This window comes from Stegodyphus dumicola, chromosome 6 (assembly GCF_044657685.1).
Source record: "Stegodyphus dumicola isolate Sdum_Otavi_A_Nest chromosome 6, ASM4465768v1".
In the NCBI taxonomy this organism is placed as follows: Eukaryota; Metazoa; Arthropoda; class Arachnida; order Araneae; family Eresidae; genus Stegodyphus; species Stegodyphus dumicola.
In genome coordinates, this window is record NC_140773.1 from 86,485,956 (window position 1) to 86,498,808 (window position 12,853).

Genomic DNA, 12,853 nt, shown 5'->3' on the forward strand with positions numbered 1-12,853 from the left:
ATAAAGTAGTAAATTTCATATAAGAACAAGCGTAATATTTAAATATTTATGTAGTTATTTAGCAGAAATATAGTCATGTATTTTAATTAGGAACTCATTTTGTATTTTAATTAGGAAAAGTTTTTTGCAAACCCATTGTTTAATCATATTTTTTTATAAAGGTGAAAGCGATTTCATTGTGAAACTTTTAACGGCATTCAGTTATCTTTTGAAGTTACTGCAAAAAATATCGACATTTAAGTCAGATATATGGAATAACATTTTTAAGGATTATTCCTTAAAGTTTGATTCAAAATCAAATTTTAACTATCTCTCGTATCATCAACTACTGAATGCAGATTTTAAGCAAGAGTTTCCTAAAATCAAAGCCCACCAGCGGCCGAGCGATAAAGTCGCTGAAGCTGGTAGTTCGGTTTAAGCTTCTAATCCCGATGAAGGGGCTAGCTGCATGGGCGTTTTAATCGTTTTCCCCATGTGTAACGTATATACGAGCCAGCTTCCCTTAGAAAATCCGTCACGAAGGCATCCCTTACTTTAGGCAGACAGCCTTAGCGCGCTTTGCTAATCAAATAAATCTAGCCTAAAAATAAAGCGTACGCTGGCATAATTATTTTGGAGAGAAGAGAAACGTGCCGTAGTAAAACATAAAATTAGCCAAAGCAGTAGTCTTCTGTTTGGTGTATTTTTTACGAAGATATCAAACGATTTTCATCTTGCCATCATTATAACAGCGAAACGTCTTCTTTAGGAGTAACATTAATTACCTTGTCGTCCTCCCATTTTATCCTTCTCTGAAGGATAAAATTGCGCGGATTCTACAGAAGTTCAACTCTCAAGACATTTTCTCACGTATATCAATAAAGTCCATTGTTCGATTCTTATAGGTTTAATTTCTGAATTTAATTGGGGAAATTTATAGCATATCTTGTCCTTCTATCAAATACGAAATTGCACGGATTCTCCAGATGTTCAACTCTCAAGTCATTTTCTCACCCATCAGTGGATATTAAAAATCAAATTCCTGACTTTAATTGGGGAATTGATAGCATATTGTGTCAATGCGATTTGAGGTGTATCAGCAAAACTAAAAGAACATAAAAATTTCGCATCAAGGTGTACGAATCTTATTATGTGGGAAAAAAGTAACAAACGAGTCTCAGATAGCTAATCATAGTTGGAAATTCAATCACAGTTTTGACATTGGGTCTGCAAAACATATCCAAAAAGTTTCTTCATTTGGTGAACTAGATTTCCATGAAGCCTTTCACACTCACAAATATTTACCCTGTTTAGTTACTGACTTTAGATCCAATCCAGATATTCTTAATGATTTTAAAATGCTATTATAATTGTTCGCATTTCGTACTATTTCTTTTGTCAGATGGCTCTACCTTCATTCGTTTTACATTTTTCATTTTGGTGTAAATACAACTCCCTTCTTTACAGAATTTCTGTTCCTTTGATGTTGAGGAACCCGCATCTATTCTCTCTCGTAGTCCACAGAGTCTTAGTAAAAATACACGTTAAACGAAAGGTTTAACGTGCCTAATTTTACGGCATAATAGTTGTTTCTGTTGTTGACTTGATATGGCATCGTAATTTCCACAGCCACGAAACTCAGTCATGATAATCTCGGTCAATTTAAATTTTGAAATTAACTTAGAGATTTGTCGACGTGAAGACAGGTATCTTAGGCTTTTTATTATGATGTTCTCAAATGCACATTATCCACTTCCAATACATTTTGCGGCGGCAGTGAGAGAGCTTCTTTAGTTAAAACTATAAACTCTCGATTACGTTCATATGTACCGTTTTATGTTTATTAATTCATTATCTTAATTATTTTTACGTTTATTACTACTTCTACTTTCGTCATCTCTCACCAGGATGCAATTTAGTTAACATGTATAAAAGAAAAGATTTCGTGAAGTTGAGGAGTGAGCTTTTGGCAGCGCTGTTGAATTCCGCCCTATTTCTCGCACACCTCTTTGAATTGCTTAACCCTTTCCGGCACGCTACCTTTTAAAGTTGGAGTTTTGTAAAAAAAAAAAGAAGCTAGGCAATCTAATTAGGCCTAGAGGAGTACACAAGTAAAATTTTGTGAAGATAGCACTTATCGTTTAATTCTGTGGGTGTGCCGAAAGTGGGCACACTGATTGAAAAGAGCTTCGAAATGAGTGCTGAAACCAGTATTGTTGTCAATAAACAGACCGCTGAGATGCAGAGAAACAAAGAATACAGAATCCCAGTTGTCCTAGATTATCGGTGAGCCCGGTCTGGTTAACTTAAGGTTCGCTACTTAGGTACACTGTGCCGCAAAGGGTTAAATCAGTTTTAACCTTTTGCGAGCAGTGTTACTCGCGTACTTGAAAGCCTCAGATAAAAAATTTATTGGATTTTGTTTTGTGGATTCCAACATTATTTTATTAAATTTTACTTTAATCTTTTATGTTAGCTTAAATCCCGCGAGCAGCGGTGACTGATTTTGTAAGATGCGAGCTGTGTATTTTATTAAGTTTTAATAAAAATTTGATTTTAAACGTACATCTGCGTTATTCGGTTGTTCCAGCCATGTATAAAAAAAAAAGACTTTTGAGAGAATAAATGGATGTAGTCCGCAAACTGACTGGGGATTTTTAAGCAGTGAATTTTCAATACTAATAGTATATTAATCAAACGATTACTATCAAGATATATGTATTGTTTATTTAACAGGTCAGACTTTAAATGTCATGGGTTTTACTAAACATTCGCCTTTTAAATATAGAAACTGTAACAAAGTATATAGCTATCATGAAAAAATATAAGTCGGCATTCCTCTAATATTCAGTGGCTAAACTATATGTAAGCCTTTTTTTACGAAACTACAGTTCTCATATCAATACATATTTCCCCAACTTTCACACACTTACTGCATTCACATTATATGCTACATTACGCAATATCTGTACAAGTTTACTACAGTATCTGATTCAATATAATAGTTTGGACAGCTTTACGCATTTTAGTAATCCTTCTGTAAATAAAGGTATTTATGCTCAAAATGTATCCTATCTGTAACTGAAACTGAGTATGTGTGTATTTGTACTGGTGGTGTCTGCTTCAAATACTTTTTTGAACATGCATTTTAATAGTGATTCTACACATACATGCAATTACTATTAATATCTGTAACAGTATTCATATCTATATAATTGTATCAGCAATGCCCGCACAACATTATCACCCGCACTTCCATATTTTGATTCTACAACTCAAAGTATGTCTAAATATGAAGCTTTGTAAAATTTGGTGCGAAATTTACGGAGAAATTCAAAAATTTATCTTGGCGCGTTTTTTTTTTTTTTTTTTTTTTTTTTTTTTTTTTTTTTTTTCCAGTTTACGACAAGAATAATTCACTTGGCGAATATATTAATTTATAAGAATAGTTCACTTGGCGAACTTATTAATATATAGCAACCTAATTTCCTTTCCCTTTCATTGTGCAGGAGCGGAAAAAATGTCATATCGTTCCTACCTTTTTATACTCTGCATGAGCGGAAAAGTCGCATCGTTCCCATTTTTAAATAATTTTAACAAAGTGCAGAAACCCTTTTTGATGGTATAATCACTTTCAACAAATATGGCAAATTTCAAAACGCGCCAATACATAAATTCACATTTATCTTCGGAAATTTTTAATAAAAATTTCTAATTTTTTGCAGGTATGCTTAGAAATACATCTACTTAAGCTGATGGTAAAAATTTTATATGTTATAATTCAAAATTTATTTCGAAAAATTTCTAAAAAATATTTAAAAATAAATAATAAAAAAATGGGCTAATTTAATTTGGAATGAACGTAAATTTCGAAATGTGAAAGAAGAATCAAATAAGTTTAATAAAAAAGGAGAGAACAATAAATATATACCAAATTCAATTAACTTTGAGGAGCTAAAATTCAGAGAGCTACTCAGTTTGGCATAATTTAAGTCGTAGAATCGAAATATGGAAAAAAAATGGCATGTCACTTTAGAAAAAGTTCGATTTTTGTCAAAATACTTATATTAGAACAATGCTATATATAAAGCTAATACATATCCTAAGCCTTGCTTTCGAGACATGAGAACCGCAAGTTGGATTTCATCAATCGGCCCAGTAGAACGAAAGATATAGAACCGTCCCCCCTTTGGTTTTGCGTAATATGTACATTTAAAAGTGTATGTGTATACACATATGTACAAATTTTTAGTGCATGTAACAAAAACTGAATATCTTTATATTTGTATTAGGGATGTCTGCATCAACATATTTATTCGAACTAGTTACTCTAATTAATAGAGATTTTATACATATATGTGATTATGTCTAACACCCGTAACATAATTCATTGTATTTATATTAGCGGATAGGACAGACTTTGAAGAACATGACCTAAGGACATCAGAAATAATTAGAATCGTCAATAGGACTTAAACAAGCCGACAAGCACCTTTCCTAAGCGTACCAGCTGCCCTGCAAGCGGAGAAAAGAAAGAAAAGAAAGATGAAGTCTGAAGTTTGTTTTCCTTTGCAGGTATGTGGTGCAGAGAGCCTGAATCGAAATTGGAGTATTTCGGCGGAAAATTCATGGGATTCTGTCCTTGTCAAGAAGGTCTATCTTGTGTACCCAAACCATTAGGAAAATGTCATATAGGATGTAGAGCTGTAAGTAAACTTAATTTAGCTTCTAAACTAAAAATACCGTTTTGCCATAAAATAAGTTTGCTTCCCATGCAAAAAGAATCCAGATATCAAATTGTTATATTATACGCAAAAAGAATTTCGTATAATATAATCTTACAGATGCGAGCTTGATAAGCTAAAGTTATTTTTCCAGATGGAAATCTTTAAACAGTCTAAATGCTATAATACCGAGGCAAAGCGAAGTTAATGCATTTTCTATCATACGATTAAATTTATTATTCAAAAGTACAGACACAGACGAATTGTGAGATTTGAACGAAATAAAGTAGTATTACACTCAAAGAGAAAAATAAAGATAGTTAATTTGTAAATATTATTAATTGTACACTTTTATATTTAAATTAACAACTGTTTGAAAATATACATGCTTGTTGTTACCTTTCTGAAATTAATAATTGATACACTTTTACAAGGGATAATAATTTACAATATTTGAAAGAATTCACTTAAATTGCTTAGCATAATAATCTTCTTAATTTGACTTCTTCATAAGACTTTCTTCCCTGCACGTTAATTGTATTAGGGATTCGTAATTAATTTCTTTCATGCATTTTTTTTGGGTTATTGTTAAGCTGATTTTTCAGTTGCATTTTTTCTGCTAATTTGTCATTTACTTTTAATTTTCTCACATGAAATTGAGCCAACTGAATATGGACAACTGGCCGGCAAAAAGTTCTTTAATGATTTCAGACCTAATTTATTTGTTTCTTTCAAGTGACTTGATTTTTCTGTACTCTTGGTAGTTATCATAAAGAATTAAAAAATATCATTTTAAACATTACATTTTAAAATGGGAGGATGCCACGGGCCTGGGACAAATATGTCCCACTGGGTGGTAATGGTGGGACATATGTGTCCCATTAGCATTAAATTAGAACTATAAATGCCTACTTCCAGTGGACAATATGCCTACTACCAGTGGGACATCAACTACGTAATAAATAGATGCGTATAATACTCTCTAGGCTTCTTTAAACATCTACTGGAACCTATAAACTCATTGGAACTGAAAGGTTTAACTAGGAAAAGTATGTCTATTAAAATATCCTTAAAAACGGGAACTAATTTAATTAGAGGGATGTCGTTGGGAAAAAAATTATTATAATGACATATCCGTAAGCTTAAAAAATAAATAAATAATGAAAAACGTAAAGCCTTTTCAATAACTGTCATGATACGCAAGATCTGAAAGGAAAATATGACAGAAAAATGAAACTAACACCAATCTCTTAAAAAACCAAGTGAAAATAAATTTATTAAATAGGAAAGCAACTTCGATAGATTTTAAAAATCAAGTAACTTTCGAGTGGGTTTTGAAATATCCGCTCCCGCATTAATGAGAAGAACACAGTTAAATTTCTTCGCTCCCGACGCCTAGTGAACGAAATCCTCTCTTCAAAGTGTGCCAGTAATTTTGGAGAGCTGAACCTCACTGTGGGTCTAGGGTATTCTTTTATTAAGCTTAATATGAGAAAATTATTCACATAAAATCTGCTTTTTTCTCCAAATATTTGAATTCTTGCATATGTTATTCAAATTCTATTTCTTATAATATAAATAGAAAATCATAATACTTAAAATAAGAATTCAGAATAAATTAAACTACAGTTTTAGTAATAATGATTGTATTCCCAAATCTAAAGTATCTCTTTATAATCATGAAGTAAAAATCTTAAGAATTTAAATACCAGTGCTTATTATATTCTGTTGCCATATTTGCCTGCAAAACGTTTGAGCCGCTAGCACTGCGCGAAGCATTTCTAAGTTATGAATGGCGCGTTATAGCATCGCGAGTTCTAAATTCTTAGAATAAAATCATAAGTAATATTCATCACAACAATTCAAACATTCTTTAGATTCTATTCAGTAATTTTTGGAGAATTCTGAAGTCTGAATTTCAGCGTATTTAAAATATGAAATAAAACGTTCCATTTCAGTTTATCAAATATTACATGGTCATCAAAGACACTTCGCTCCAGTATTACATTTGATACAGTGGGTCCACGGAGGACGACTGAGCCGTATCATAAATCGTACGCTCGAAGCGAAGAGATTAATAACACATTAAAGCTTGTATGTGCAGAGGAAAGGTCATAATAGCCTGCTATGGTTAAAAGCCAATACATTTATTTTGAAGACATTAAGAACAGGATATTTCAGAAAAGAAATAAAGTATATAAAAAAATCTTGAAAAGCTTTTAAATTTTATATTACGCCCAAATCGGCATTGTTTTCCTTTGCAGACAAATAGACGTTTCCAGAGCATTTGGGCTAACGCCCCTCTAGGCTAAAAATATTTAAAAACAACATTTTAGAATTTCGAATGGACAATCTCGCACGCTGGAGATAAAAACGTTTTATTCCCTACATTGTGGCCACTGACCGTTTTGAAATTATTGAAATTTTTAATTCAAAATTCGTTGCAGTTTTACAAAATATGTGGTGTGGCGGTGTATTTAATTATGGCAAAGCACACTAGTGCTATCTGCCTAAAGGGAAGGATGCCTTCGTGGAGGACTTTCTAATGGAACTGGCTCGTATACACGTTACACATGGGGAAAGCCACGAAAACAGCCATGCAGCCAGACCGTTCGCGGAATTCGAACCTCGGACCGAACTACCAGTGTTCAGCGACTTTACCGCTCGGCCGCTGGTGGGCCTTTAAAAGATATGAAACAGATGATAAAACAATTTGAAATTCTGAATTCGGTTTTCAAGGTGCCCATGCACGGGGTGAGTATTAAGTTATTCAAAATGTGATGTTTCTAGGTACTGTTGTTTTATCACAATGCGAGAAACATACATACATTTACGCAGATTTTTCATTATTTTGTTTCTTTAAATACAGTGCTGGCCAATAAAATTGCAAACACAGTAAGAAATGATATGACGAACGTCAAAATCACATAAAAGGAAGAAGAGTTTGAGATATGCAAATCATTAGGATGCCAGCGTATTTAGAAGACGCAGGAGGGATAAAAGACATTTGAAGCATTACATAAAAGAAAACTTGTGTAGTGGATTTCTTATTCGGAAAGCGCTTTGTAAGGTCGGAGGTTGCTCAGGATATGATGTTAGACCTCGAATAATAAGAAGAATTGCTTACCAGCCAGTGTCGAAATTGGATAGAGGCAGGATCGTTGCCTATCGAGAATATGTATTATCGTTCCATAATATCGCCCGTCGTACTAGTCGACATCCAAATATGGAATCAATTGGTTTCTGAGGTTCATACTGAACGGCATGCAGGATGTAAACGCCCTCCCGTGACTAGCGCCCGAAAGGAGAGGCATATTGTAAGGCGAGCCCTGCAAAACCGTACAACTGTATCCCGGACTATTAGTCAGGAAATGCACATGTTTGCAGCACACCCAGTATCCTCTTGTACGATGCGTTGAAGTTTGCAGCCGTGTGGACTATCAGCACGGTTACCATTACTTCGGCTTCCCTTGACAATACAGCAAAGAGACAAACGGCGGCTCTGGTGCCTCGAATGGCAAAACTGGATACAGGAGTTGCCCAATGTCGTCTTTTTAGACGAATCCCAGTTCAGTGTGCGGTATTTTGTTGGCCGTATGTGTCTGGAGGCTCCAAGGAGACCGCGCATTCGATATCGGCACAGGGGTGCTGCAGATGGTGTGACGGTTACATTGGGTACACAACACGCACATCTCTATTTCGGATTGTGAACGCAGGTCAGTACATTTCTGACATCATACGTCCAGTAGTTGTGCCCTATCTTCAAGGTTTGCCAAACGCCATCTTTCAACAAGATAATGCAAGGCCACATGATGCACCTCGTGCTCTGACCTTCCTGTATACATATACAGGGTATTCGAATGCTGCCCTAGCCTGCATGGTCTCCAGAACTGTCACCCATTGAAAACACTTGGTCATGGGTTGCTGCGAGACTGGCCTGCCACCCCTCTTCAGATAATACGGTCAACGAAGTGTGATATAGACTTGGAATGGGCAAGATGGAATGAGTTGCCCGTTTCTGTTATCCAAGCCCATTTCGACTCCATGTCTAACCGGGTAAGGGCCGTTTAAGCTGCCAGGACTGGCAGACATTCCTACTAATTGCGCAACCCTGTAAACCCTCAGATTACTCACAAATTTGATCATTTTGTCTTCATGCCATACTGTAAACGCGAAATAAATATCTTTTATTGTATTTGCTTACCTTCATGGTGATGCAACTTTAATGCCAACTTTAAAGGCGATAATATTTGTTGGCCACAATCTGAAAGGTAATATAAGACATTATACACTGCAGATAAATCGCATTATACAGACTTATGATGTATAAGTTTGTACATATTTTAATGAGCATTTAAGCGATTCAACACAAAATGCGTTTCAAGACAAATAGCCTTTCTGGGTTAATGCTCCTTCGGGCTAAAAACATTCACTGATACTTTACTACACCTGAATGCTGTAATTCAACATCATCTTAGTTATAGTGTGACTATTTTATAGTATGACTAGATTTATATATGCGTTGTTCTAAGATGCATATTTTAGCTCAAAAATTGACTTTTTCTGTAATGATATTCCGGTCTTTGTTTTATATTTCGATTCTAAGATTCAAATTATGCCCGAATATCAAATTTTAAAAATTTTGGTTAGCAATTTAAGGTGCAGTTCGAGAATTTACCTTGCTGGAAATTTTATTATGCCAAGAATGATTCATTTGACAAACTTCTCAGCTTATGGCTACTTAATTCACTTTCATTTTGATTTTTTACGACAGAAAAAATATGTTTTTTGCACATATTTTTACTTCATTTCATATTTTTATATCCAATTATGATTTTAGACTTTTTTTGACAGTTTTAGTTGCATGGTTAGATTATACTTTTGAAATTTTTTAGTTGCTGTTTATTGATTTGAATAGTACACTTGAAATATATTAACATTTTGAGCATCTGATTTTTTTATTTTAACTGCATTTTATCAAAAGAATGCTTTGTGACCCAGTGAACTCTACTATGCATTTGAGAATGAATGTATTAAAACAGGAACTAACAGTAAAGCACGGTTTGTACATATTTTAATGAGCCATTCAGGAAGGATATATAAATAACAATGATATACAAGCAAAATTTTTATTAAGGAAACCATGCTTTTATGTTGCTTTACAAAATTTTTAATTGTTTTACACAGTCTTTTCATTGTGCCATCATTACACATCATTAGATTTTAATCATCATATTTTAAATGTGTTTAAATATTACAGATATTTTAGAATAGGTTAAAATATTTCATTTTTTAAATCGCAAAAAATTAAATTTTATACAATAAAAAATTAAATTGTGTTTATAAAATTGTTTTTAACTTTTAATTACCTTGACAATTTTGAGTCATTTCGCAAATATATCCGCAATCACCGGAGCATTTGTGTTCGCTATACATTGTAAAATTTTGAAATATCTTGATTTTAATAATATTCTTATGACCAGAGTTATCGCTTTCCGTTTCATCGATATCTTTTCAGCATAAAATATTGACGTGATTTTGAGGAAGACACTGGAAGTCTTCTGATGCTAGGCATTTTGAAGTTGAGGAGATAAAAAAAAGACTACTTTCATCTTCATCATTACTAAAAATGCTTTTAAGCTGGTATCCATATATATCTTGAATCTGGTTCCGTTATGACATAATATTCTGTGAAGCAATTTATGCAGACAGCTCTTCAGAGGAAAAATAGTTTACCTTCGCACTAACCCGCGATGTTATTTTTTGTTATATACCTAAAATATTTGAGGCACTGCAATGAATGAAATGCTTTAGCAAAATATGGTTTGGAATACCAGATATTTCACTTTGATTCGATACTTTACCGTTTATTTTAGATTTTATTTAAATTACGCAATACAGTTCTTAAATTAATTGCATTAGCACACTAATGTCCAAATTTATCTTTATATATATATACACAAAGGGATTATATTTCATAAAATATCCAATCAGTGTAATCCACGTTTTCAGGGAATGTATGAAACATTATTAATTATCATTATCCATTTAAAAGTAATCATACGATTTCTGATATCCAAATCAAAGCGTTACGCCCTTTGACGATTAATCAAACACTGCCAATGCCAGTATCTGAGTGAATTTCTGCAACACAGCGTTTGGTTTCATTGTATGAGGACTCAAAACGATTTAATATGCCTCCAAAGTATCAATTAGAAGAATCTGTGAAGTGGTGAATCATCGGTTGTTTACAAATAGGGCACACAGTTGTGGAAACAGTGATATGTTTGAATATTTCAAGACAGACAATCTCTGTGCGATGGAAACTATTTCAAAACTCTGGACTGTTGTAAAGATGCCTACCTGAAATCGTAAACTAATAACAGCTGCCTCTCATGATCGATAACTGGCAATAACAGCTCGTCATGACAGGAAGTCTACTGCTAGACATTTACGGTCAGAGCTTGAAGCCGTCGCTGAAACTATTGTATAACAGCAAACTGTACTCAGAAGAAAAGTTGCCTTAATGCCAGACAATACCTTAAGACATTTTTCGCTGTCTTCCCAACAAAAAGGGAATCACTTTAATTGGTGCAAAGAACATCAGAACTGGAATCAACACCAATGGTCTCATGTTATATTTACTGATAGTAGAGGTTTAGTTTAACACCTGATAATAAACATTTTTGCCTCTGCAGAGAGTTAGGAAAGCAAAATACTCTTTCTAACAGTATGGAATGTTACCGTTTCAATAGTGTAGGTGTGATGGCATGGAGAGGAATAATGATCACCGGACATACGTTTTTACCGTACCTACGCGTTTTTATCAGAAGATCTGTGACCAGCTAGAGATATCAAAATGAGATCTTAGAACGTTATGTAACACATTTAAGACGTGCATACGTATCTGACATTTTGTTTATGGACGATAATGTTCGCCTATTAATAAAACGTTTAGAAATCCTCGTTCACAAATTCCTTGAAAGAAGACAATGAGCGAATACCGTGGACAGCAATATCTCTTGATCTTAAACCGACAGAGGATTTATAGAAATCTCTTGAAAAAGCAGTTACATGGCGACATCCTTCTGTTAGAGATCTAAATGTCCTGAAAGCGTGATTTCATGAATGTAAAGATAATTCTCGTGATTTCATGCAATTAAAGATAATTTTAGATTGAGTGTAAAACATATTTAATTCGTTTATCATTAATCGATATAATTTCAGTTCATAAAATGCTAATGTTTTAGATCGGGCTTAGATGCTTTGATATGCTTGATATGTCTTGTATTATGAATAGAGTAACTGTTATATTGAAATCAAATATACTATGAAGTAGGTGAGTTTGCCCTGTACGTATAAGTTCAAAATTTATCGTATTTAAATCTAAAGACCTAAAATGAATTCTTGTTAACATGGAAGCTTTCAGGTTAATTAATATCACATTCAATAAAATTACAAAAATACTATACTTTCTTCACCATCGAAGAAGTCTTCTAATACAAACAACGTGTTCGAAAAAGATAGTTATGTGATTTTATTTCCATCAATCTTTTGTTCCTAGGACCTGAAGTTGACTACCAGATGATTGGCATCGCATAGTGGTCAGCGGTGAGTCCCGCTTCAATCTTGCAGCACATGACCATCAGATCTATGTGTGAAGGGGTCGGGGCCAGCGATCTAAATCTGCTTTCGTTTTACAGAGGCACACAGCCATTAACCCTGGTATGATGGTGTGGGGTGCTATCTTGTACGACAGCAGGTCGACTCTAGTTATCCTGCATAAACTGAATGATAATTGATGAAAAAACTGAATGATAATTGATGACAACCTGCGGCCGTTTGCGTTCCCTTCATGGCACACCATCCTGAAGTCAATTTCCAAAAGGATAATGCTAGATTCCATATGTCTCACGTATCTCTATACTTTCTAACAATTGTTGATACTCTTCCTCGGCCAACAAGATGACCAGACCTTTCGCCAATTGAACATATGTGGATTGGTATGCTGTGAGATTCGCACATTCGAAAATTTCGCAGATCTGGAGCAAGAACTGAGAAATGCCTGGCAGAATGTATTGCAGGATGAGATTAGGAAACTATATCACTCCTTACCTCAACGTGTACATGCAGCATGCACCGCCGTCATA

At 34.1% G+C, this 12,853-nt stretch overlaps 1 protein-coding gene across 1 annotated transcript in view; it reads left to right on the forward strand.

Moving 5' to 3' along the window:
• LOC118193138 (uncharacterized) overlaps window positions 1–12,853 on the forward strand; it is a 30,452-nt gene that overhangs the window by 15,283 nt on the left and 2,316 nt on the right. Inside the window, exon 3 of the mRNA XM_035364189.2 lies at window positions 4,555–4,685. Coding sequence (XP_035220080.2) covers window positions 4,555–4,685 — 131 coding nt within the window. The remainder of the gene's footprint in view (window positions 1–4,554; window positions 4,686–12,853) is intronic.